This window comes from Paralichthys olivaceus, chromosome 6 (assembly GCF_024713975.1).
Source record: "Paralichthys olivaceus isolate ysfri-2021 chromosome 6, ASM2471397v2, whole genome shotgun sequence".
NCBI lineage: Eukaryota > Metazoa > Chordata > Actinopteri > Pleuronectiformes > Paralichthyidae > Paralichthys > Paralichthys olivaceus.
The window spans coordinates 16579209-16605715 of NC_091098.1; the positions used below are offsets into that span (position 1 = coordinate 16579209).

General features: G+C 41.5%; 2 protein-coding genes and 1 long non-coding RNA gene across 9 annotated transcripts; 1 reads left to right on the top strand and 2 right to left on the bottom strand.

Moving 5' to 3' along the window:
* The first annotated feature begins 865 nt into the window (after positions 1-865).
* Positions 866-11207, top strand: LOC138410553 (uncharacterized). Of its 6 annotated transcripts, XR_011243263.1 has the most exons (5): positions 866-1061; positions 2690-2818; positions 4729-4909; positions 5281-5378; positions 10975-11207. It is a non-coding gene; the product is annotated as an uncharacterized lncRNA (long non-coding RNA). The 6 variants fall into 6 exon arrangements; XR_011243261.1 differs by lacking the exons at positions 866-1061; positions 2690-2818 and adding an exon at positions 3051-3270; XR_011243264.1 differs by lacking the exons at positions 866-1061; positions 2690-2818 and adding an exon at positions 3508-3953.
* Positions 11208-11726: 519 nt separating this feature from the next.
* Positions 11727-14229, bottom strand: LOC109635100 (adenosine receptor A3). Its single transcript, XM_020096029.2, has 3 exons — positions 12794-14229; positions 12216-12679; positions 11727-12118 (listed from the first exon to the last, which is right to left on the bottom strand). The coding sequence occupies exons 1-3, from the start codon at positions 13129-13131 to the stop codon at positions 11907-11909; spliced, it is 1014 nt and encodes a 337-aa protein (XP_019951588.2). The 5' UTR covers positions 13132-14229; the 3' UTR covers positions 11727-11906.
* A 96-nt stretch (positions 14230-14325) lies between these two features.
* LOC109635109 (transcription factor Spi-B) lies at positions 14326-17345 on the bottom strand. Of its 2 annotated transcripts, none has more exons than XM_069527179.1 (6): positions 17186-17345; positions 17054-17088; positions 15685-15898; positions 15480-15598; positions 15227-15383; positions 14326-14932 (listed from the first exon to the last, which is right to left on the bottom strand). In XM_069527179.1, the coding sequence occupies exons 2-6, from the start codon at positions 17060-17062 to the stop codon at positions 14625-14627; spliced, it is 807 nt and encodes a 268-aa protein (XP_069383280.1). In that variant the 5' UTR covers positions 17063-17088; positions 17186-17345; the 3' UTR covers positions 14326-14624. The 2 variants fall into 2 exon arrangements, with proteins under 2 accessions (XP_069383280.1, XP_019951598.2); XM_020096039.2 differs by having other exon boundaries at positions 14326-14935.
* Positions 17346-26507: the final 9162 nt, after the last annotated feature.

Consider the following 26507-nt stretch of genomic DNA (forward strand, 5'->3'; position numbering starts at 1 on the left):
GTTGGCAATCCAAGAGTTACCTATTGATGTATTATAACCAATACACAAAGGGTAGCTCACCTAGTAATCCACACTAAATAGCTCTAGAACATGTTTTGCAACATGTGCAGAAATCTGGGTCCTACCAACTGCATTTATATACACAAGATTGCCACGAGATGGCGCACCACATCTGCCTTCAGCCCAAACTGTACATAATGGTAGTTTAACCCGAGGCATGGGAGAAATAGTGAGCAGATGATCTATCACATTGTTAGACAGTATTTTTATATAGCTACATAAGCTGCAATCAGTAGATTCACTTATGATTAATTCATAATTTACTATCACCTTAGAGATCGGCTATATGCCTTTTATAAGAACAACGTTTGGGTTGCCAGGTTGCGGAAAATCATCCAACAGCCTGAAACTTGTCTTCTCATGTAGCTCCCCAACTTGTTGCCTGTTTGAATGCCTCTGTACAAGAGCTGCAGCACATCTGGAGCAAGATCAATGTAAAACAGCATATTGTTGTAGATAACTGCAGACATGATTTAGAAATAAATGAAATAATGTCATGTTACAATTTGTGATTGTTGAATGACTAACAGTTGCTAATCACCTAGGGACGTTGAGAAACCCAGGAACATTATAATTCATATATCTATCTTGAAATCTTACACTTCCTACAACCTGGCATTTAAAAAATGTATTCCAATAGAACGGATAAATTATTATACATTATTATGAAATGCTAACAAACAACTCATCAGGCTACAACCCTATAAATGGTGCATTCACGTTCCAAAACATGTAGGTCTACGAGAAGCCAGAACAGACTGATTGACTGGTCCTAGTTTAAAAACCTTTCAGGCCTCAGATTTTTAGACAGGCACAGAAACAGCCACCCTGCTCTTGTCCATCAGCCCCTTCAAGCAACACAAGCACTGTGTAAATCCACCTGTTAAACACAGAGTGATAAAACCTACTCTTACTACTGACACAGGCCAAATTCATTTATGATACAGATATTTCTACACACTGAAGATTTCCTTCAGGGCTGCATTTCATGTCCTGGCCAGGTGAGTACACACTTTACTGCTAATGCAAAGATAGGAAATGTTTATTTTCCTAATTTTGTTTAATCTCAGACATTTCCATTTTCAAAGGTGTTTCAAGAAACCTTTTTATTTCCAAGTTAAGTAAACAGATCTAGTAAAAATTCAACAAACCAGACCAGCTAGTAGCATTGAGCTAACAGGCCTGCTATTAGCTTATTTGGGAATTGACAGAGTTTTACATTTTGAAAGGTTTGTCGAAGACGTTTTTCCAAGATGGGAAACATCCTTCTAAAGTTCTTCTAACTGAACAAGCAGGTGTCATTAGCTAGGCTACTAAGTATCATCCACATCACTGGTCAAGAATATTATCGCGTTATTATTGTTTTACTGGAGACTTTTACATTTTCAGAGGTCTTTTAATAAACTTTTTATTTTCAAGTTTCTAAACAAACCTTGTAAATTCTTCAAACTGGAAGAGCTAGCGTACTATAAGCTACTTAAGAAGCATCCAGATCTTGCTTAATGTTAGTTTACATTTGAGTTTCACATTTTAAGTCTATCAAAAATGTATTTCTTAGTTGGTAAGAATATCTGGTAAAGATCTGTAGAAGATATTATCAGGTTATATCTGGTTATGGAGTTGCTTAATCCTGGTTCACGTTTGAGTTTTAAATTTTAAGTCTGTCAAAAACAATTTATTTTTCTAAGTTTGTGAGCATATCTCCTAAAATGATTTAAATAGGATTAGCTAGTACCATTAGCTATTTGGCACATATCACTTGTAGAAGATATTATCAGGTTGTATCTGGTTATTATTTTGATTTGTTATGATTTATTTTGTATTTTATGGAAGTATGTTCTTAATATTAATTTTATGGAGAGGGATCGGGAGGAGTTTCTGTATAAATCTGATTTTTTGTGGTTGCTCCAGCACAATACCTGAGCAATGCGTTTACAATATTTTAGGCTATACACCACAGTGGACTGCAGATATATAAGACTGTGTTTACTTCATCACATAATGTATTAATGCTTCAGAAAAATGCAGATACTTTCTGTGTAAGTCCCTGTGTCATGAGGCCCAGCCACTTATTTATCCATCTAAAGTTAGTGGTATAATCAATCCTGTTATTAGTCAAATTTACAGAGAATAGTTATGATTACCATTTGTCTGTAGCTGTGGGTCCAAAAATCTAAAAGTTCAACAGTATATTTGCATTTTAAATGTTTGTGTGTCCATTTGTTTATCTGTGTCTACAATCAGCCGAGCTGCTCTTCTTATCGAGACCAGGAGAAATGACAAAATCAGTATGTCCCTGTTTGGACTGGGTATGAGCAATAAAGCACAGGAATTATCAGATTCAGCTGTCACACTTAGATACAGACGCGCAAACAACACAAGTGTGGCACAGCCTTTTGAAACTCTGCATGACGTCCTGGCCAATGATTAGCTTGTATTTTACACATTATCATCCGCTGCTCCACTAAAAAATGGTGCAGGAATGAAACAAACCCACTGTCACAGACTCGTCCTTTGTGGGAAATGAAAATAGTTTCCATGCATTCAGAGTACGTCTGCCTCTGCAACTGTACAGAACAGTCTGACTGTGACTATATTTGTCCTCCCCTCCTTCTCTCTCTCGTGCAAGGGGACAGGAGAGTCAAGAGTTGGACGGCTGCCAAAAGAGGCTGGCCCCGCCATGCAGCTGAAACTTTTACAAGCCAAGCAGGAAGAGACACAGGCAACGATCGAAGAAGAAAAGGAGCCAAAAGAAAAAGTGAGATAGCCATCTGAGCTCTTTTCTCTCCCTCTCCCTGTCTCTCTCCCCCTCTGTGTCTGCCTGTCTATCTCTCTTTCTTTTCTTATTCCTTGTTAAAGCCATACTGTATTTGCCCGCCTTAGTTGGCAGGGGGTAAGTGTGGGGCTGGAGGACAGGGCGGGAGGGGAGGAGAGGGTGGGGAGGACTGTGGGTTCAGAGAGTTCAGCTGAGGAGAGAAATAAATTCATAAACAACAAAGGAGACGTGACGTCAGGTTGAGGGGCTGTCCAACCTGCTGGCTGAATCTGAGCCTCCATGGAAGAACCGGATCGTTTGCACCACATGTGTGTCTGTGTGTGCGTCTGCGTACAGTATGAATGTGTGTGTGTCCATTGTCCGATCTTCGAGAAAAGGCTCATGTGGAGTTTAAGCAGAGAAGCTGGACTATTGTGGTCTGTTTTGTCTCCGTGGTGAGTGTTTGAGGACTGGGAGCACCCTGCCAGAGTGTGTGTGTGTGCCTGTGTGTGTGCTTGTTGAGTTTGAGGACTAGAAACTCTTGATCGAAACTCAGGTATTACAGCAGCTGCAACAGAGAATTAACTGGTTGATTTGCAGACAAAGGTTTGTTTATCTACCTTCAATTGAGTGATTTAATTTGGAGACTTGTTCTCATTTTAATGGTTAAACTTATCCCTGTTTTTTAAAATGTGTCTCAACATTTTCAAATATGACGTCAGGTCAGACATGAGCTCTGGTTGGTTGGCTCAGCTTGGGATACCCGCTCAAAAGCCATTGATTGGTCCGCAAGCAGGCTATAGAGAACGTTGGCCATTTATGAACAGATGGATTTATGTTTTCTCTCCTAATGTTTGAGGTCATCTAGAGGCGACAGCTCGCTGATCCAAAATCAGCGCTGGTGTTCGACTCTTGCTGGTGTGAGAAATCAGAGGGAGACCTGGGAAAGATGCCAAGGGATGGAAAAAAAAGTGACATTCTCTGATATATCCACCCTCCTCACTCATTGATTCATTTAGCTGAACTCTCGCAAACCCCTCCCATCGAGGAGGGCTGATATTATCCCCGATGGAGGGAGTGGACGAATTGAGGGAAGGATGGAGAAAGAGCAGGCTGAATAAAGATGTCGAAAAAGACAGTAAGTCTCCCCGTATTCCTCTTTCGGGTCGAGAGAACTTGACAACAGTTTGGAGTTAGGATCTCAAAGCTAGTTTGGATTTTCTTGATGCATCGATTGTAGAAAAAAAATGGTGGGATGGAACAAAATGGCAGAAGTGTCAGGATCTGCTCGTCTCTCTCGCCATCTGTCTGTTGCTGCAGGATAGTATGTTGAGTACAAGGCGAGACGTGTATTTTGGATGTTGGATGATTAAGACAGAGATTCTCAGAGTGCACCCAGTTGCTGTCCCACGGTTCAGTGTCCCGTTTCTGCCTGGGACAGTTTATGCCTCTTCTCTTTCTTTTTCTTGTCTTTCTGTCTCTTACTGTCTTTCTTAACTCTTTTTCTCTGACTCCTCCTCTTTCTGTTCCCCCTCTCTCTCTACACCATGTCCCTCCCTTCCTCTTTCTGTGTCTCTACACCTCCCTCCTCCCCTCCTTTTTCTCTCCTTCCCTCTTGGCAGCAGTGCCAAAGTGGGCAGGCGGACCGAGGCAAACACAGCACAGGGCAGAGCAGAGGGCGATACAAAGGCTGGCGAACTGATTCTGTGTGTGTTTTGAACTGTCCTGAGTGTGTGCGTTTGTCTGTTTGTCTCCGTTGTGATCGTATGCAACTGTATGTGTGTGTGTGTGTGTGTTACTGTGAGTCTATTGTGAGTCTGTCTTAGAGCTGATCTCTTTTTCTTGTCCACAGCGTGTTTGACACTGTGGCTTGTGTGTGTTTTCTGTGTGTGTGTGCGCGTGTGTGTGAGCAGACGTCCCTCTGTCACCCTGTGTACGGACAGACGCACTCACGCCAGTAGGAGGGGATTGTGGGAAGGGGGTGTAGCTCTCAGAGGGTGTGCTATGCTCCTCTCTTTTCCCTTCTTCCCGCCATCACGGCCCTCTTCTCCTCCAGTCCTCCGGCCCAGCCCGCCGCTCACATACAGGCTCCAGGTATTTTTCTTTTTTTATCCTGCGACACCTCTTCCCGTCTTTTTCACTGCCCTGTAATCTTTCTCCTCCAGTCCCTCTCGCCCTTTTCTCTGTCCTTCATCATGGTTTTCCTCCTGTAAACGTGTCTACCGTCGTTGGGTGCCACGCCGCACTCCGCTCGCCGCCATTTTGGCTCGATGGACATAACAGGAGAAACTTTTCGAAGGGGTCAGAGAGACTCCTCGACTCCCTGCTGACCATCTCCTTTCTGCTCCTCCCTTTATGTCTTTGCCTGTTCTCTTCTTCCTCTCCTCTCTCTCTCTCTCTGCTCTAGGACGGCAGGGTCGGACAGGGTGGTAAACAGTCTTTCCATTGCTTTCTGTACTGAACAGGTGTCTCTTTGTAGACGGGCAGGAGGAAGGACAGGCCTCCTCGGTTACTTTCTGACCTCAGAGTGTCGACCGAGCCAGAGAGCTGTTGTTACCTTCAGGTGAGTGTAAGCTTAGCTGCTAACCAGTGTTGAAAAGCTGCACCCACAAGTGAGTGAGGCTCCTGGCAGGTCTCTTATCATCCAGAGTCGCTATTATAGGTAATGCAAGGGCAATATTTACTCTGTTGCTCATTCCCTTAACTCACCGATTACACGCCATGAAAACTCATTTAGTTGTCTCACAGAAACATGTGTGTCTGTGCGTTAGACGTTAACTTTTCTGATCGAGAGGTGTGACACACTGTTGAAAGGTGGCGACTGTAGCGTTTCTCTTGACACACTGCGGCACAGGCTTCTGTAGGATATGATACTTTACACTTGAGGAGGACACAGAAATGGAACAGTGTTAGGTCCCACACACACAACACTGTGAGGAAACCGATTGTTTAGCCAAAATCGCCGTTCAGTGTTGCGGTTCCTCCGTCACTCTTCTATGTTTTATCGGCAAAGCTGTTGATTTTTTATCTCGAGGCTGACTTGCCCTCAACAAAAGCAAAAAATAAGTAAACGTAAACAAATAGCCTTTATCTGACCATCAGCGGCAAGCAAGGAAAAAAAAACCAGGTCATTCAGATTACACTGCGTATTTTCATCGCAGCCTCATAGGTGAGGCCAGGATACCAGCAAAAACTAAATATCCATGTTGTGCTGTACGAAAATTAACCGACAACTCATTCGATCATTCAAACCATAAGAGAGGAAAGTGTATACCGATTAAATTACATGAAATATCTACTAATTGTTTGTGCTATCAGGAATCTGTGGACTGCTCATAGCCAGCACTGTATCTTGATCTAAACAAGGGTTGGTGGTAAGATGGCGTCTTCGTGCCACGTGTTTAAGAAACAGTGAATATGGGCAGACCCTTTCAACATAACCCTCACAATTCGTGGGTAAACTACTCCTAATTCGTCTGCATCAGCCTCTCCCATTGCAGATCACTCAGCTTTAGCATTAAAGCGATGAATTAATTCATAAAAATAAAGACAGAACCAAAGTGACCTATTTTTAAGATAGAAACATGTGACAGCGATGAGAGGAAAATGTTGAGAAAGAAGAAGCCGGAGAAAAATAGAGAGAACAAGGGTTACAGAGACAGAAAGAGAGGCAGGAGTGGGAGAGCTCTGTCCCCGCCCCTCTCTTATCCTCAGATGAACTTATCGTGTTGCCTCATAATGTTTCTGAGTTTTTCTCCTAGAGGCAGTCAGGCTAACTTCCTGCATTCAGCCTCAACATAGCTGATTGGTTGATATCTTGGCTGACCGGCCACCGTTTGCAGCGAGGCAACAGGAAGTTTCTCATCTCATGCAGGAAGCTGCAGCTGCCTCGTCCTCGTATACACCATCTCTGCACTCTCACACACATACGCTTTGTATACATGCACACAAATATGCACGCACAGCCTCTTTGAACCAGCATACCTTTCCATTTGTTTGTGCTTTTTCTGTGTGTGTTTTCTTGCTAGTGTGTGTATGGCCTGCTCCGTGTGGCATTAGTGAACGATATAACGTGGGCGTGTAGCAACATGCCAGGCCAGGCATCTGAGCTATCGGAAACATTTGAAACCATGGTAACCACACATCTCATCAGCACATTAGCACAAGCATAGATATGTAGAAAGAGGAGAGGGGACAGAGAGAGGAGATGAAGAGGAGGAAAGACACCTTTGATATATGTAATTTCTGCATGCAGGTCACCGGCCAGCTGGGTGGTTGGTGGCTGTAACTAATACACCTCTGATGTTCAGAAATTGTTGTCTTTTTATCAAGTAATAACTCATTCTCTTGAATGATCTAATACACATACAGTAAATTAAATAATCCATTTTTAATTTGGCGAGAAACTAGCCTCTGTCCAAATCTAAAATTGGATTTTTGATATTGATTATTTAACTATGCTCCACTTTTCTGTTAGTGTATCTAAGGCTGAAGTGATTGTTAGCCACTGTAATAGTTAACACAATGGCTCCCTTATACGCCTGCCTTATCTGGGTCATACTATCGTTTCATCAGACACGTTACCCGGCATGTTTACCTTGCTCTCATGCCTGTGAGGCCAACATTTGTGTGTACAGCCTTCTATCCTGCAAAACAGAAGTTGATGGCGAAGGACTGCGAGTATTTTCATTTGATTACCTCTCAGTAAAGCAGGATAAGAAGGGCTGAGCTTATTTCATGTTCTCAGGCCGAACAACCGTGGTGTTGCGTCTACCAGTGTGGGGTTGTGTGTAAGTACATGCATATGGCAGCATATTTAGCGTACTTGTGAGCATGAGCCCCTGTGTGCTTGTGTCTGGTTAATGAGGATATACAGAACATCAGAGTGGGCACCACGCCAAGTGGGCACGGAGAAGGCGCAGCACTCCTGTCCTCCATACTGTAATGTAGGAATCATGCATTCCTCGGGGAGAAGGTGAAAAGAAGGTACCATAAAATAACCGTAGCGCTCTATTGACGATCAGTCCCATTTCTTGTTTTTGCCAGATGCCTGCACACTATTTTTCTCTGGGGTAAGTCTGGACACGACAAGGGTTAGGCAATAGAAGGTTTTTTTTAAAGTGTGGGAATTCTTCATCCTGCCATTTATTGTGTGGCATACTTCCTCTGCCAACTCCAGCTCCCCTGCCGCTCCTCCTCTTTGCCCACCATCACCACCTCCTTCCTCCCTCATTGAAATTCTGCCTGGCACACAGACACTGCCCATTCTTGGCACAAAGCTCAGGGAGAGAGAGAGAGAGAGACAGACTGAGAGAGAGAGAGAAACACACAAGAACCTGTACCAATCGTCTGGTGCCCCCTCCGTTGTGTCTGTGCCAAGCATTCATCCTGTCTCGTGGACCGAGGGGACCAGGCAATCCAATAGGTATTTCCCTGTCTCTGCTTCCTGCGAAAAAATCGGCTCCAATCCTGAGGAGTTTAGTTGGCATCTGAGTGTGCTGTGTGAGTGTGTGTGTGTGTTTGGGGATTTGCTAATTAATTTGTGTGTTTATGTCTTTTGCGTTGGGCAAGGAGTAAATCCAATGAATCCTGCGTCCTTTCAAAGTGGAGGAGAGGAAGCCAGAGCCTATTGTTTACATGATATTTTTTAAATCAATACTGGCATGCATTTTTATTTGCTTAAGATGCTGCAGTAGAGACCACTTAAATTGTGTATATGCTTTTAACGTACAGCAGATTTAGAATGATGTCGGAAGTTTGTTAAACGTGTCTCATACAATCTGATTATTCTGTTTGGCAGCCATTTTGATTCGATTTTCTTTTAACTTATCCTGCAAAAGACCAGAAACAGTTATCACATCATAGGTTTTCCTCTACACATTTACAAAAAAAATTATATGTTTCTTATAGTGATGGCAGTTTTATGAAAATTCATTAATTTCTAAAAATTTTTTATATAAAGTGGCTGTAACAGAATCAGGTTTGACTTTATAGACACAACAAATGAAATGTAAAACATCTGCTCAAAATTCATTGAAAAGATAAAATTCCCAGCGCTGTAACTGACTAGAGTTCTTGGAAAACCCAAAAGAATCACGTGCAACTGTCTTCCAAAGAAAGATTAACATACTCGAGCAGGAAATTGTCTTTAGAAATACATACCCTGGTCGGTCATGGCAGAGCAGTGTTATCAGAGGACAAGAGAGGACAAGGTCCACATCTCTTGGCTTACTTAGCTTACTACCATTCAGGCACAATTGTGCTGTGACAGATGCACAGACAGATCACGCAGACGAGATTAACTCAATAGGCCACATTTCTACCTTTTCTTTAAGATCCTCTCAGCTGCCCCACACTACGGCTTGCGTCGATTTATTTTGGAGCTGTTGACAGAGAAAATGATTTGCCCCAGCAGAGCCATGAGTGCCCCTTTTATGTGCCACAGACAAAGTCCACGATCACAGACAACAGCACCCAGTGGAGCTCACATGACTGACTGGGTCTGGTTTCAGTGTTTCCAAAACAGTCGGGAGTTGTTTTGGGAATGGGTTGGAAATGTTTTCTTGTAATTAACCCAAAAGCACAGAATTCCCCCCCAACAATTTAATTTCTAAATGTTTTTTTTCTTTTCACTTTCATTCGAGGCCACACTGGGATGTCCTGTTCTTTATCCCCCCCCCCCCCCCCCGAGTGCACCGTGTCATATCATTATTAGACTGTACCCCTCGTCCTCCGTACACAGCTCCAGTCAAGGGGGTGTTTCTTGGCGACCAAACAGAGCTCGTAGATCTGTCACTGGCATGGTGGCAGAGTTGGGCGTCACGCCAACACCACCCCCACCCCCCTTCTGTCTGTCTGGTCTTCTGTAATCAGACTAGCAGGGTCTACTGCATGCTAACTATGGGCTGGTCTGGACCAAAGTCTCAGGGGTTGTGGCTGTATGCTAATTTATGCAAGCAGTGTACCTTCTCCGTCTATCTGAGGCCCAGCTCTGGCGTTTAGTCTGGCACTCGTTAACCCTTTAATCGCTGCCATGTTAACCTGCTAACCCATCCCGACCTCTGCCTCATAGAGTCTTTGAGGAATAGCAACAGTTTTAATCATGAAATATTAAGACCACAAATACAATCTACTTGTTCAGCGAGGGTGCCATAGCGATGGATTTTTGATTGAAACGAAAGCTGAAAAGTTAAACTGTTTTTTCCAGCGGTCTGATAAGAAACGTTCACTCTCACTCATTGCTCGTGATACAGTGTGTTGTCTGGGTCTGTCGGCTCAGTGTTTGGCACAAGACTGATTCTCCATCACAGAGGAGCGGCACTTTCTTCATGAGACAACATGCTCAGGACAAAAACCTGACAGGTAGACCGTATAGTGTTTTTTAGTAGACCTAAAATGGCCGAAGTGCGAGACGCCATTTTGTGTTTTGGTGGGGGGGCGGGGGGCAGAATCTCATCCTTGTATTCAATCAGAGGCAGCTGGTGGAAGCCATATTTGCAGGCATCTGTGTGCGTACCTCCGTCTGAGATGCAGCAGCCAGCCTACACAGGGATAGCCCACTGGAATGAGCTCAGTTTTTGGCAAAAACGGAAACGAATTCCTGGCACAGAGTCGATCAGTGCCGTTTTTTCTCTCCCTCTCTCTCTCTTTCGATCACATGCCAGAGTCTAAGGAAGCCAGTGAGTTGTTTGGTGGGCTTTCACACATTGGTGCTCTCACTTTCCGATGTCTGCTTACCGTTAAATTATTTTTCTTGATTCATTTCAATGGGACAGATTAGAATTTAGAGACATTCGGTTCTGCAGCAACAGAAAATAAAAGGAGGCTCGGTTGATTGGTGAGGATGTGCCAATATGCAAAATCTGCGAGGGTCTTCTTTTGTTGTGGAGTGATAAACGATTCTTGGCAGTTGAAGACTTGTCACGAAACACGAGCAGTTTTTCGCCATGAGTGGTGATTTTTGAATCGTTTCCATGAACCGATTGAAATGAAAACAAAGAGTCAGACACAAAGATAAAACCAAAAGAATACGATTACGAATACGTTACGTAAGAATACACGTCTAGAGTAAGAATCCCACCCTGCTTTATCTTGCATGTGTTTCACAGAAAATACGACTTAATTGAGATAATCCTCTCTTTCTCTTTGTGCCACTGCAGGAGTTTTACCTTCGAGGATCTTTGCTGCTGGGGAACAGGGATGCTGTCCTTGGGGCTGAGGTAGTAGATTGAATAGTTGTGGGGTTGTGTAACCTCTTTTTGAGATAACTATACAATCTACTGTCTTTCCCAAGGAGACAGCTGAGTCAGCTGTTCGCCGACTGTCATCTCCAGATGGGCAATTACCCTGTCCAAACACTCACGGCAAATAAAATAATGCATTGTGACAGGCATTGTTTTTCTGTTTTTGTTTTTTTGCTTGAGCAGGTAAATTAGGTGTCATGTTCCCTGACAGGAGACCGTGTGGTGTCCTCGATTTGGGCTCTTTCAGGGTGAGGTAGTAGGTTGTATAGTTTGGTGGGTGGGATTACACCCTGCTCAGGTGATAACTATACAGTCTATTGCCTTCCCCGAGGAGTTCACTGAACACTCATCAATATTCAACACACTCTCATCACGGCCCGGGTATCACGTTTATTCGTCCACATGAAATAAAAAGGATCAGGTACATATGTGCTGCAAAGGATTAGTGTTGAATGGATTGAACATGTCATGTGGCATTCTTAAAATATATGTACATCTCAATAAAGTTATACTTGCTTCAAACCTGTTTTCCAAATATCAGTGAATGAGGCTTTTAACCTGTCTGTGTTTCATACACTGTGTTGTGATGGTTTCATGGTTTGTGTACAACAGCTCTTGAGTTTGTTAGTGTAGACCACCCTCTAGTGGAGTCACAGGAGATAGCTTTGACTAGAATAAAGTTTGCAGATTAGGGAAAGACAAATGCATGTCATGGCTGACTGGGACATGCAGTGTTCCATTCATTTTCAAAACAATCACAAGCTGCCTGCATTTCCTCACCCACTTTGTGTGATAAACCTGTTACATCCTCAAGCATACTTTACTTAGAACGGCCACGCAGTTCTTTATCAGGGTGTGGTATTCCTTCCCGAACCACACTTCTCTGTGTGATTGGTCAGACTGCTTGTTATTGACCTAGGAACTTGCTTGTCCCCATGGCAACAGTTGAACCGCAAGAGAACTCTTCTCCATATTTGACTGTAGGCCTGCTGGATCTTTGGGATGCGGTAGGCGTAGACCACAGGGTTGATGGCTGAGTTGGCATGAGACAAGAGGATACCTGGGAAATTGGATATTTCATCTGGTAAGTATATTGTGATCTGTGATTAAATGGTGTATAAAAAATCTATGCAGGAAGTGGATGGACTGTCACCTGCCTGTATAGAGCGCCCCCTCCGTGACAGCTTGCGGGCCGTGAAACAGCAGCAGACAGTTCATCAAGTGCAGAGGAATCCAGCAGCTGGCAAACAAAATGAGAACCAGAGCCAGAGACCAGGCTAGCCTCTTCTCCCTGAGCAGAGAGGCCCGGGCCTGGGGACAGCTGTCCTTCAGTCGTCCCTGAAGGCTCCAGAAGATTCGAATGTAGAGGAGCGTCATGACCAGCAGGGGTGCCATTACACATCCCAGAAAGTTGTAGTAGACCATGAAGGGGAGGGAAACAACAGAGAGGAAGGTGCATGGTGGTGAGTTGAGGGAAGAGGAAGATGCATTGGTGTAATCAGACGTTGGAGAGTTGTAGTTGTTCCAGCCAAACAGAGGGGTGAACCCCAGTAGACAGGAAAGTATCCAGCACATAGACACGGCCAACCATGTGCGTCTCTGTGTGGCCAGGGATTTGTATCTAAGGGATTAAACAAAAATAAATAATGGAAGAGATGATTATTTCAACCAATCACTAAGTAAGCATGTGACCCACAAATCTTTTTTACTTGTAAACCAGTTTTTCATACCTCACCTGAGTGGCATGTGTAACCGCAGGTATCGGTCCACGGCGATAGCAAGCAATGACAGCACAGAGGCCTGTGTCAGCACGAGCACGACACAGCTGAGGAGCAGGCACAGGTCAGGGGTCAAACTCACCCAACCGTCCAATAATATGGCCAGGGGCACAGCAGCCACACCTACGAGGAAGTCAGCCACCGCCAAGGACACCAGGAAGCAGAAGGTCGGCTCCCGAAGGGAATCTCGCAGGCCAACACACACCGAGCACACCACCAACATGTTGCCGAAGCAACAGGCCACGGAAATCAGTACTTCAACTACTGTGTAAACCACCCAACTCCACTCAGCCATCACTGAGGATGGAGAGCGGGGAAGACAGAGAAACTATGAAGTTTGATAAAGCAGGTTTCCTCTCAGGTCGTAGACAGATGCAGCAAATTCCAGAGTGAAATCCAACATAATCCCGAGTTTGTCCAGGCAGTCTTTTTCTGTTCTCAGCTCTTGGCTTCAAATGACTATAAAAAGCATTGAGCAGATGCTTTTTATATGCAAACATGCACCCAGAACAGGCGTGTACTCCATGGAGACACCATCTGTATTCAATCAGTGAGAGAAAATCTTTTTCTCACTCTCATCAGTGGTGACTCAGTGGACTTATAGAGGAGAGGACTTCTGCAGCACCAGAGGTGAAGGACTTACTGAGTTCTATTGATTAAAGTAGCTGAGCAAAATAAGCAATACCACGATGTAAAAGTACTAGACTCCAAGTAAAACTCGATATTGATATATTATCAGTAAAATGTACTGTATTAACTGAATCAAAATTAAATAGTCTCATCAGAATCAGAAGAATTAAATAGAAATACTCGAGAAAAGTACAAAATCACTTCTGATTTCCACTCATTATTGCAATACATAATATTAGAACATGTTTATCATAATTACCTATATTACCATATTTATAATATGATATATTAAAATCACCAAAATTATAAAACTCTTGCCTTGAAATATATCAGGACCCATAGTCAGGATCTCAGTCCATGTGTGATTAATGTTAAGTAATTTGTAACTGTGTCATTTGGTTTTCAGCACGTCTGTATGACCCCTCCATTGACCCATGAAGGTTAAACATTTACTCTGGAATTGAAAATGGAAAGAAAATATAATATATGTTCAGTATAATTAGTGTTTGTGTGAGGGGACTTTTCTGATGTTACTGATTAACAGGTGGCAGTTTTTCAGTGCATACTTACTTTGCATACAATTTTGGTGGTGTGTGTGTGTGTGTGTGTGTGTGTGTGTGTGTGTGTGTGTGTGTGTGTGTGTGTGTGCTTCAGTTTACAAGCACATCTGTATTTACTCGGCTGATATGCACTACTCAGGATGCCTTTGTTCTTTAGATGGAAAGACAGATAAATACAAATGGACTGACAATATATATTGCATCATCAGAAAATATTTTCTTTAACCCAAACATGATGTTTACAGAACCTACATTTGTATGATTCATCCAAATATCCTCAATTCAGAAAAGCACAAACAAATGTTTATTGTATTTTATTTAAATTCTACTTATAAAGTAGATATGACATAACAACCTTTTAGATTTACATAATTTGCATCATTGTGTCAGTATCATAATTTCCAGTCCTCATATGAACCTATTCCTAAATGGTTCTGTATCTATAGAAAGCTCTGACTGACTCTAACTGGCTTTTCAAATACTCAGTATTCATTTGTTCAGACATGAATCAGAAGAAAGGACATTACAGGGTCACACAGTTTTTTTTTTCTGAATATCCACTGTGCTTCTTCTCGTTCCGGGCCCACCATCATGCTTCCTACGCTCTGCTAGAGTCTCCTCGCAGGCGTCTCAGTGTCTTCTCGTCAAACTGATACGTGAGCTTCCTCTTCACCTTCTGAATCTCACCAGTGCGGGAGTAGTTCCTCAGCGCCCGCGCCATCTTCTGGTAGGTCATGGTCTTGCGGTTCCCCTTGCGTCGGCCCCACAGCTGCGCCAGCCGTTCCTTGTTTTGGGAGGAGAACTGAAAGGTGCCGGAGGAGGACTGGACCCACCAGATGCAGCTGCGCATGGACGGCGTCTGGAGCATCTCGAACAGGAACTGGAATAACCGCTCCTTCCTCTTTCCTGCTGAGGATGTAAATTCAAATTAGGAGGTTACCATGATTCACAGATGTTCGTAGATTCGGGAACAAACATTTTGTTTCCCACCGACAGTTTTAAAGAGAAGGTTTGAATACACAGAAGTCTCGAGTTTGTTGATGGTGTTCGAGTAATGGACTTTTCAGAGTTTCAGTAAACCGAAATAATAATCAATTTTGCCTCAATAATTCAGAAATACTACCAATAGAATACTTAAAGGGGTAATATCAGGATATGTGACAGCCCTTGCTGAGAGTTTTGTGTTAAATGTGTTTATACCTGAAAATGGTGCAAGAGTCAGGGAGTCTCTGTCCTTCCCGCTCCCCCTGTCAGACGACGGTGATGGAGAATCTTGGTATTCCTGGTACTGAGAGCAACTGGACTGAGAGTCTGAGTCAATGTAAGCAGGTGCCTCGTAGGAATACGCGATGTGGTCCTGAACACATACAAAACACATTTACAGCTCACCAGTGTCACAATCTTCACTTCACTACATTTTATTTTGCAAAGACTTTGAGATCCTTGAACTCACCCATTGGTTGTCATGGGTACAAGACCATGCTGGAGGCGGGGTTTGCTCTTCATACTCCTGGTATGGAGTGTTTGAGCCACAGTGCCACTCATAAGCATGCTGACCCAACCAGTTGTTCTCTGTGGAGGAAAAGGCCGTCAGATAAAAGACACAGAAACACACAAGGACCAACATTATCTCTTGAATCATCACCACCACTGCTAACCTATGATCCTGTCGCTCTGGTGGAGGAGTGTGTGCGGTTGTTGCCCCGTGGAACTCTGAGGTGAGGCAGGTGTGTGGGCAGGTTGGACCTCCAGTGAATGCTCCTGCAGGTACTCTTCAATGACCTCCAGCTCCACCTCAGGGTAGGAGGAGGGAGCCACTCCGCTCCAGGCCCCACAGCATCCACTCAGTCGGATCTCAGTCACATAGGCCATCTGACAAAAACAGAGCAACAACCGAATCAGAAATCACACACACAGTGATGTATTTTGTATGTTGTGCGATGAGCAGCGCAGGATATTTGGTGTAATGGTTGGTATTTATCTCACAGTAACAGCCTGAGGTGTTGTTATTATTAGGCCACGCATCTGTTGTTTTTATTGGGCTCGGCACAGTGATGCATCATACACACTTTGGCATGCTGATAAAATTAATTAATTCGTATTCCTTGCAGAATAGTTCGGCCAAACGACACACACACACTCGTAACATTCACATGCTGCAGTGAAGTTTCTGAAATTGATCCTGATCCTAACTGTGCATTGTTTGATTGTTGGAAATGAGCCAGGCAACAACACTGTGACTGTGTCTTTTAGTTTGACTGGCAAATTTATGCAAGGGTCTGTTTACCTTAAGCATCTCATGCAACATTCACATAACAACGTTGTGTGGCCTTTAGCAGCTATTCTTACAAACAACTTTTTCCCCTCAGGCCACACACATCTGTCACAGTTAAAGCGATAATTCACAGAAAAATGAAAATTCACTCATCATTTACTCACAACTATGCTGACGGAGGGGTGGGTGAAGTGTGTGAGTCCACAAAACACGTTTGGAGTTTCAGGGGTAAACAGAGTTGCAGACAAATCCAATACAATTGAAGTGAGTGGTGACCGCTTCTTTAAAGGTTAAAAAACAACTGAAAAAAAAACTGAAAATGCCTCAGTACTGCTCCTGTGGTGTCATCCAAGTGTCTGGAAGCCCAGACATTCACATTTTTAGCCTAAATGTTCTGATATCTCTTCTGGAGCCGTGTTGGTGCAGGAGGAGTACTGAGGCATTTTATGTTTTTATTTTCATTTTGTTTTTTTACATTTGAAGCATCGGTCACAACTTCAACTGTTTTATATATGGCTACAACACTGTTTACCCCCCAAACCCCAAAAGTGTTTTGTGGACTCAAACACTCCATTGGCATAGTGGTGAGTAGACAATGAGTGAATTAATAAGATCATATGTATTACTGAAATACACTGTTCCATAATTTTTTCTAAACAATATACATGGGCTGACCTAAAGAAAACAAACATAAATACACCACCCACACCTGAAAAACTCTAAAATCTAACTCAAAAAACAAAATGACTCACCATCTCCATCTCTGTCAAAATGCTTCGAGGACAATCTGTTGAGAGAAAACACTGTGATGAGACACCAGAATCAAAATTCACAACATGAACAGAGAAGTGAAAGAAGCTGTCACACACGTTTCTCTAACTTACAGTCATATGAATGAATCAGCACAGTGTGGGGGAGAGCTGTGCCTTTGACGTCTGAGGTGAACGGCGTCTGCAGTGAAGCAGTGTCCTCAGGCAGCTGAGATCGGAGGCATGAGAATGTGAGCGCTCACCTGTGTGACGCCCCACCTCAACATAACTGCTCTTATAGCCTCTGAACATGTTTGGCCATCCCTCTTCTAAGCAGGATTACTATTAGAGTGGGAGTGGTTTAAACAAAAAATGGCTCATTATGTCTTATATTGTTTTAAATATAATATACTCAGTTTTATTATTTTACAAAGTGAATGAGTTCTACACCTCCTCCTATTGATAGAAACAGTTTAACAACTTTAATCAATTTGATTCAACTCTTTCCTTGGCAGGTTATATTGATTGTACAATAAGATTTTGTTTAGAGAATGATTTAAACTTGTGGAGTTTTTTATCTTGGAATCAAAAGCTGTGATCTAACTGTAGTTTCTGATCATTCCCTTTGCCACAGCAGAGGTGCAGTATATAAAGAATATAATAATGTGTATTTTTGGCTTTACATCGAATGTTTAACATTTGAAGAAACTCACAACAGTGTATTTATATATATATATATATATATATATATATATATATATATATATATATATACACAACATTGTCTATACCCACATTAGATTTACTGTGAATACTCCAATTTTTCCAAACTATGGATAAAACTCATCCATCTGTCCATCTTATCTTTTGAGGATTTTAAGGGGAGCTGGAGCTAATCCCATGTGATAATGGGCGAGATGAGGGATACGCCCTGGACACAGGTAGCCAGATGCAGATCCAACATATAATTCTTTTTAGTCAGGAAAAGTTACATTAAATCAGATGAGGACCATTTTATTTGATTTGTGATATTTACACTTCAAGCAGTAATAATCTTTTTATCATAAGATGTATGTATAATTACACATAATTAGTTGTAAGCAGATATAAGGACATTTTAGGTGTTTATTTAATGCACAGTATTCTTCTCCCATTGAAATATATTTTGTATGATTTAAATTAAGTCTTGTAATAGATGCTTCACAGGAGAAGTTAAAGTAGTTGAAATCTACATTTGCTTACAACTACATTATAGACCAATAGATCAAAAAAATCTAATGTATATGTGCTTTACACTGGTCTATAGTGCCTGCATTGTTTATTTCCTCGAGCTGTGCCGATAGTATAGGAAACGTATTCTTCATCTGAACACAGCCATATAATCATCTGACGTCAGTTTATCTTCATAGAAAATCCATCATATTTGGAGAACTATGTTTTTGGAGAATTGCTCACTAATGACCTAGTTAGCATGTATAAGTCCCCCTTCTAAAACTTTCCAGGGTCCGTTCTGTAACTGCAGCTACGTAGGTTCTGATCAACTTCCTCATCAAACTGAGGGCTGCCACATTTAATGACATTGTTCTTCACAAAGCACAGTGTCAGGTATTTCATCACACCCCAGGACATGATGTCATTCATTGCTCACTTTCAATACAAGCAAGCATGTTCCTGTTGGTTGATGTTGTGTGTGTTATTATGGTAGACGTAGATTCCAGTACACAACTGGCAGTGTAGCATGTGTCCTTTTTCAAAGGGTGTGTGTAGCTGAGGGATTTCCCCAAACTGTTCTGAGTGTGAGACACAAAGACACTAAAAGTGAAGTGGCAGACATGCTGGAGTATAAAATGAAAGAATATCCACACACAGTTTGAACAGAGGATGACAACCTGATCCAAACCTCAGACATGCGATAAACATAAGAGTCAAATGAGGTAACTAAAACAATTCCGAAATTCCGATAAAAGTCCTAAGGGCTCCAAACAAAGTTGAAATTCAATGACCAAATCATGACTGACTACAGGCCTGAGGCAAACGTTTGTCAGAGGCTTACTATCTGTAACACAATAAAAACTGTGTTATCTCACACATAGCATGTAGCTCATGCAAACCCTAAACTCTTAGGGGCCATCCCAATTCACCACTTAACCCTTACTCTTTGTTTTGCATGTGGCTGTGAAGGGGTAGTGTTTTCCCATTTCTCTATGTGATGTAGGGGTAGTGGTCATCTGGTCCTTCAAACGCCCCTTCAACCATAGTATATTCAGAACCCCGCTAAAAACGAAGGGGTAGACAAAAATTCCTGAATGCTTTACGAATGGAGGAAGCAACCTCTGTGGGTACAATGCTTATAAATATACGTATGTAATCTTGCAAAAATAACCATGTACATTTGTTTTAAATCATATCTTATTTGGATCCAGTAGCAAATGAAAAAACAAGCGTGCAGTCTGGGTGAGAGTAACAAGTTTTCACTGCGGGGCAGAAGTTTCTATGGACAGGACTGAGTTACATTGAAATAATGGGTGTAAACATGCTGACTGATGTATTGATCAATAGAACAAACTGTCCCGTCGGTCCTGCAGTTGTCAGATGTGTCACTGTTATGATGTTGATAATTAACAGCTTTTAATATAATAACGTCGGTTTATATTGGTTTTCTAACCCTACCACTTGTGGCTCTGTTTGGAAGGGAACACTTCCAGCAAAGTGGGCAGGGCCTTACTGTTCATACTGTAAGTTAGGAATTCTGGGGCGTGGTGTAAATTCGTTAACCATGTCATGGATAGTGACCACAGCGTTTTTCCTGTGGGGCATGCTGGGAAGAAACATGTTGACTGATAAAATGTGAGCTCAATAAATAAAACAAAACAGCTGTGAACATCACCAATACAAAATTCTATAGTAAAGTGTTTATGGCCTGATGATCAGTGTCATAATAAATCCTAAGGCAGTGCCAGTAAACTGTGACCTCCTCGGAAATGGATGATATATGAAGCATATATAATGGAGAGGAGGCAGATATTTACAACCTGGGTTTTATTCCTGGGCTATCATCTTAGTGATAAACAGGAATGGCAATACTAACTTTACAAATAGTCGAGGTTTAGTGCAACAATTCATCACACTGAAATATCACTACAGGCTCCTACAATGTAAACCTATCAGAGCACAAAAGGATATATCAGGGGTCAGGGGAGGTCAACATATCAAAGTTTACCCGCAACTACTAAAAATAAGTACACTCGTACATGTACTTGTGGGCGTGCTCAGTCATACAAATTTGTATGAAAATTGATTGAAAGGGTGCAGCATCAGCAGCTGAGCCAAGAGTGACATATCAGTGTGACAGGCTGATCATGTGGAATATAACATGTTTCAGTCTCTCTCTCTCTCTCTCTCTCTCTCTCTCTCACACACACACACACACACACATAAAGGGCTCTATGTATATCACAACCCAATTTCTGACACCAATATATCAGCTGATATAACAAAAAACCCTAATATGTTGTTATGACAAATAAATAATTGAGGCTTGATATTTAACAGTTTAACAATAATAGTTATTATAAATACTGTAATTAAAAAATAACAAATAGCACCAAAGATGTGGAACGTGAATAAAGACAATTTACATAATAAATAAATAGAAGTTTCCATATCAGCAAATAATAACGCTGATACAAATGATGTTCGTGAAAGGATAATATCAGCCAATATTTACAGCTCATATATGTGTGAGCATAAACAGCCACATATACGACCATTTTTTCCCCCGTGATTGCTCTTTCAGATACAATGAGAAACTTCTGTACACAATTGTTTTGATTGGTGCTTGGTTGGTGAATCTGCTCTTCAGCTGCAGTTGTCTGCTTATGTGACTTTCCAAAGAACTGTGGTTTGTAAACCTGTTGAGCAAGGTGAGGACATAGCTTCCGTGAAGCAGCCATAACATTTCCCGTACTTGGTGCCTATGATGTCATACAACCTTTTTTTTTTTTTTTTTTAGCTTTCAGGATTCTGTACATATTTTACTGTATGTGTAAAGCAGATGAAAGCAAATCCATAGAGAAGGCTATGAACACCCAAACACCACAGACAAAATATTTGTGTACACATTTGACATTGGGCCAAATAGATTTTGTAGGTCTAACTTCCTTGACAGACATGCACACTCACAGTATGTTTGTACACTGTTCACAACAAAAACACAAGTCCACCTCGTTGTCAAACAATAATTACCCTGCAAAGATTCAGTAGCACATTAACATATTTGCATTGTTGAATTCTCATGACTTTGTCTTATATTATTATTATCTGATATTTTAGCTAAATAATATCTCATTCTTATTTCTCATAAACCCTAATTCTAATCCATTCCCATACCCTACAACATATACCATTAGAAATGCCAGTGCCAAAACAATTGCCCATACCAGTGCAGATGCAGGTGTCAGTACCATTAACCAATAATACCAGTACCTTTAGATTGGTTGATTATTGATATTGATACATTCAAAGATAAGATGTACCTTAATTGATCCTATGTAGAAGAAATTCTAAATAGAAAACAATTTACAAAAACAATCTCTGTATAATCATAAATAATCATGATCATTTTTCAGATGTTAAGGAAAAACAAATCTATCAATCAATCAAACTTTCTTTGTATAGCCCATATTCTTAAATCACAATTTAGCTACAGTTAGCACTCAGTTAGCTTAATTCTGAAAACATTCAGCCGCTCAAGTGCCGCTAAATCTTTGTAAATATTACATAATTGCTTGATTTTGAATGTGCAATAGTGTAAGAATGACATTTCATCGTTTGTATTGATAAGTTCTTGGCCAGGAGATCCCTGTTTTGGTGGCTGCTTGTGGCATAGCTTTAAATTCCCCCTATAGACATCTTTATCATTAAGGTCGGTGTAAAAATCTGGGTGGTAATCCCATCTCAATGATTAGATGTAATAAAAGTGGTGGCAGCAGTTGTTGCAGTGGAAGCAAAAGGCAAATTTGATCAAATAGTAAATCTATCTGCTCAATCTGCAGTAGTAGTAGTAGCAGCAGCCGGGGGAAGCAATGCACAAAAACAGTAATACAGTAGCACTAGAAGCATTTTCAGGGGAACTGGAAATGTATGTTGCGGTTATGTAACAGTAGAAATTAAGGGAGCAGCAGTAGAAGTCTGTTGTCAAAACATAAAGACACTTGTCAAGAGTATTATAAAAATACTTGATAAACGTGTTCGGAAAATCCCTCAGCGCTCACAGAAAAAAGGTGACAGTTAGGATTCCTATAACTCGGCTTGCACCTGGAGCATTGAGACATGTTGATAAGGCCCCAGAGCGAGAGATAGGAGGGTGAAATTTGAGGCGTGCTGCCTTACCACTAGAGTTGGGCTTTGCACTTATCTGATTTGTGTTTTATGGAACTGCCCTGACTTTGTTGTCCATTCTTCTTTTATCAGGTATGAGAGGGGAAGTCTGAGCTAAAAATAACAGTTTGCATCCAAAAATAAAGGAGTGGAGGGTGACACAGAGGTGAGGGAGAGATTTTGAGTGTGAGGCTGATCACACTAATTAATGTAGTATATGCACAATAGGTATTAGGGTACAATATCACTTATATAACAATATTTACTGTGTTTTAGTAAATTATTTTATTAAAATTATTTCCCTGTATTAATCTTTTGACAGGCCATGTACATGCTATAATCCTGAGCATGCCTACCAGTGTGTTTGTGTGTGTGTGTGTGTAAGAGAGAGAGAGAGACATTTGGTCAGCTGTCTGCCTGTTGTGCGTCTGAGTGAGTTGTGATGTTCAACGGTCACAGACTGGCAGGTGAATTGAAAAACCGACTTGCAACACACACGCATACAAACACTGCTGACCATCAGTGTGTGAAGTGTTGCTCCACTTATGTGGCTTATCAACACGGTCATCAGTAGTGATGGGTATTGTGCCGTGTGTGTGTGCGCATGCATGTGTGTGTCCAGGTGTAATGGGTTTACAGTTATAGCCAAACCCCCGAGATAAGTGAACATACGCAAATCACCAGTACACATGCAGGTTACAGGGAATTTCCCCAACGCCTGTGTTTGTGTTTGGGTGTGAGTCAAATGATAAGCCATACAAATGTATGTCATAACTAAAGTGAGTGAAATTTATTCAAAAATAAATCACAAATTAAATTGAGTTGCATTGCAAAGGTAAATACAGTCCTCTCTTCATTACGTGTGCTATTGCAGTTAGTGAATGGACAGTAATCATGAGGGACTGATGGTAAATGTGGTGATTATTTGAATGTTTGAGAGCAGAGGCAGTGTTTGATGTCCACACCCATGGGCAGGGCCCTGGTGAGGGACAGGTGAGGAGGCAGTTGGACGTTCCATGGTGCTGGCACACAGTACGTACCGTGTTTGAGAGTTACGACGTTAAGTATGCAAAACCTGAGGTTACCCTCAAACATCATACCCACTGCCTCTTTGTTGCTCTCACACACTTCTGTCTGTCTTAATTTTTCTCGGGAATTTTCACAGAAAAAAAAAGAAACAGGTTTGTTCAATTATTTAATATTTTTCCTTCCAAGTTCACATTATTCGCACCGTCAGTTTAGGTTTATTAATGTATTTGCAAGTTGCAGTGGATTTATTATAAGCTCTTTACTTATCACAGCTTTATTAATCTTACCGTGCCACATGTCATTTGCAAATGGTGCAGCAGGTCAACTGGTTGTGATTCAGGAGGACAATATACATCACTCATATGGGAATACTGGAGATAAGGAGCCGGATTGGGAACTGGTGGGACTTTGCATTCCCACGGAAGACTGCTTGTGTCCTCCAGTAGGCAGTCCTGCAATCTATGGTCTCAATAAACACTCATAAACCACACAGACGTGCAGAGAAACCCATGGGCCTTATCAGAATAACATAAACTTGAGTGTGAAGACTGTACATATATCATCTGTTTTCATGGCAAGATAAGCACAGACAACGAGGAGTGGAGAAAGAGTGAAATTTTATCAGCGCTGAGGAGAAAATAAAACATCTCTATGAGTTTTTCCATCTTGCGTCCAAAGAATACAATAAAGTGCCTGTGGGTGTTTGAGTTATTTTGAAATCAGCCCCTGTTGCACAGAGGAAAGCCCACAAACGCACACACACGCACACACACGCACACACATGTATGTACTTCTATCTTAGTGAGTACACTTGGCATAATGCATTCCCTCCATCCAAACTAAATGCCTAACCATGAAACCAAGTCTTAACCCTCAGCAGTCCATTAAAGGGGGGTCAGAAAGATAGCTGTACAAGATGCGCGCACATATACACACACACACACACACACACAGTGAAGCATATTTCTGTGTGCAGCTTAACAAGAATCACAGTGTATCCTCCTGCTAAGGGCCCACACCTCCACTGCACAGCTGTTGTCATGAAGGGAGGGTTGATGAAAACAATAGCCGTCTTTTCTATCGGCCTCCCACATCTGAACCTTGTTGCCTCATTAGCAACAAAGTCACACGTAACATCTGTGTGTTGTCCTGCTTCACACGGTTCTTTCTGAGGCTGAACTATGATGTGAACAGTACAGAACCAAATGTTTTGCTGTCCTCTGAACTTTTTGTAGTGAATTATACCGATACCACTCGGTTAAGTCATTGGCGAAAGTTGGTCTTTATCTTGACCCTATGAATCAATCATTTACCAACAGAGAGATACTATAAAGCCTATATAATTATTAAAGACTCATCTACCTATATTCCACATTGATTGGTTTGTAGACATAGTTGGAGACAAAGTGCACAGCAAAAAGTAATCTTTCCATTAGAAGGACTAAAATCAATGTACTGGTTCAATAGCAAAATGAATGTCCATGCTTCTTTTACTTCTCCTATTTTTTAATTCTGTTTTTACTTCCTGCAATTGGTCCACACGTCCGTACCATCCAAAAAAGTGTTTTCACACTGCGAAACGAACTGAACCACAGTTTAGTTTAATCCAAACTGGGACCGCCTCTCTTTTGCAGTCAAACTAAATTTTGGACCATTGATCTGGACTCGTCTGAGGCACCTTGCACATCTGTTATTTTGGTTCAGACTAAACTGAAAAATCAGAGGGTCTGGACCAAACAAGGTAGGTCTGAAAGTATCTTAAGAGTCTACACCAATAGCAGCTCTGTGAGGCTGTATTAAGAAAAGAAAACTGCCTGGTGCTATAAGATGAAGTCAACATGTCCTCACATTCACATCTTAAGTCTGACATAAGTTCACATCTTTGCTATATGAGGTCTAAGTTGAAACAGAAAAATCTTATCTTGGAAAATGATCATCAGAAAGGAAAGGAAAAATTCCATAGGGCCGTATCTCAATAATACACTCAATAGTTTTATTTGGTCAGTGCTGCACCTCTGGAAACTACATCCACCTGGGGTTTTTGGACAATGATTTCTGAACATTTAGGAGTCTCCAGCGGAGTTATGATCCTGTGTCAGCATGTGGACAGGACTTTATGGTTAGCCTGGCTACTCTAGAAAGAGAGCTTGTGACATTATGGCAGGGAAAAGGCTTCCTCTTTCCACAGAAGGTCAAGTCATGATTCTGAGTAGATGAGCGGATATTTACCACTTCTCCCTTGCTGCAGACATCACAGGCCACAATATGAACCTCAGAATGAAGGACAATGCAGTTAGTGCTCATGGGAATGTGAGCTCCTGTGGTTTGAGTTTTTGCTGAGAATCAAAGCCAGAACTAGACTGTGACTTTAAAGCACACTAACTCCCAATGGACTTTGTTGTGCATTATTGTTTGCTAATGCTGAAACACAGTGATTTTAAAATGTTCTGATTTATGATGAATAATTAGAGTTAAAAACTCTATTTTGATATGCTTGAAGTTGGACCGTCAACTATTTAACAATACCTACTGCAATCTAAATGGAACGTGAATGGGACAATCAACAATCAATTTCTGCGTATGATGCAGATGAAAACCCTTGACACTAAAATGCCTCCTAATAATAGAAAACATATGATAGCAGAATTCTGATGAAAGGCAAATAACTAACGAACTAATGGAGGAGAGAAAGCCAGGCTGAAAAAGCACATTCTTCTTAAAAGTTGTTTTTCAATCAGCAGCTGATTGAAGTGGTAGTATTATTATAAAGGTGAGCTTTACAAAAAGCATTATCCAACATGTTTAAAAGACACAAATTTGAATAAACAACCAGGCTGATACTTATATTGATATTTGGTTAACCAAATACACATGTATTTATATAAGATTTTTCACATTAATGTGTAATATAAACAACATTTTTGATGAGGATCCCTTAAATTGAGAGGACGATGTGGCCTGAGTGGGTTGAAGAACAAACTAGCATTATGTAATAGTGACATGTTTCTACTGTAGTGTTTGGTTCCTCATCATCAAGCTCCTGCAAACT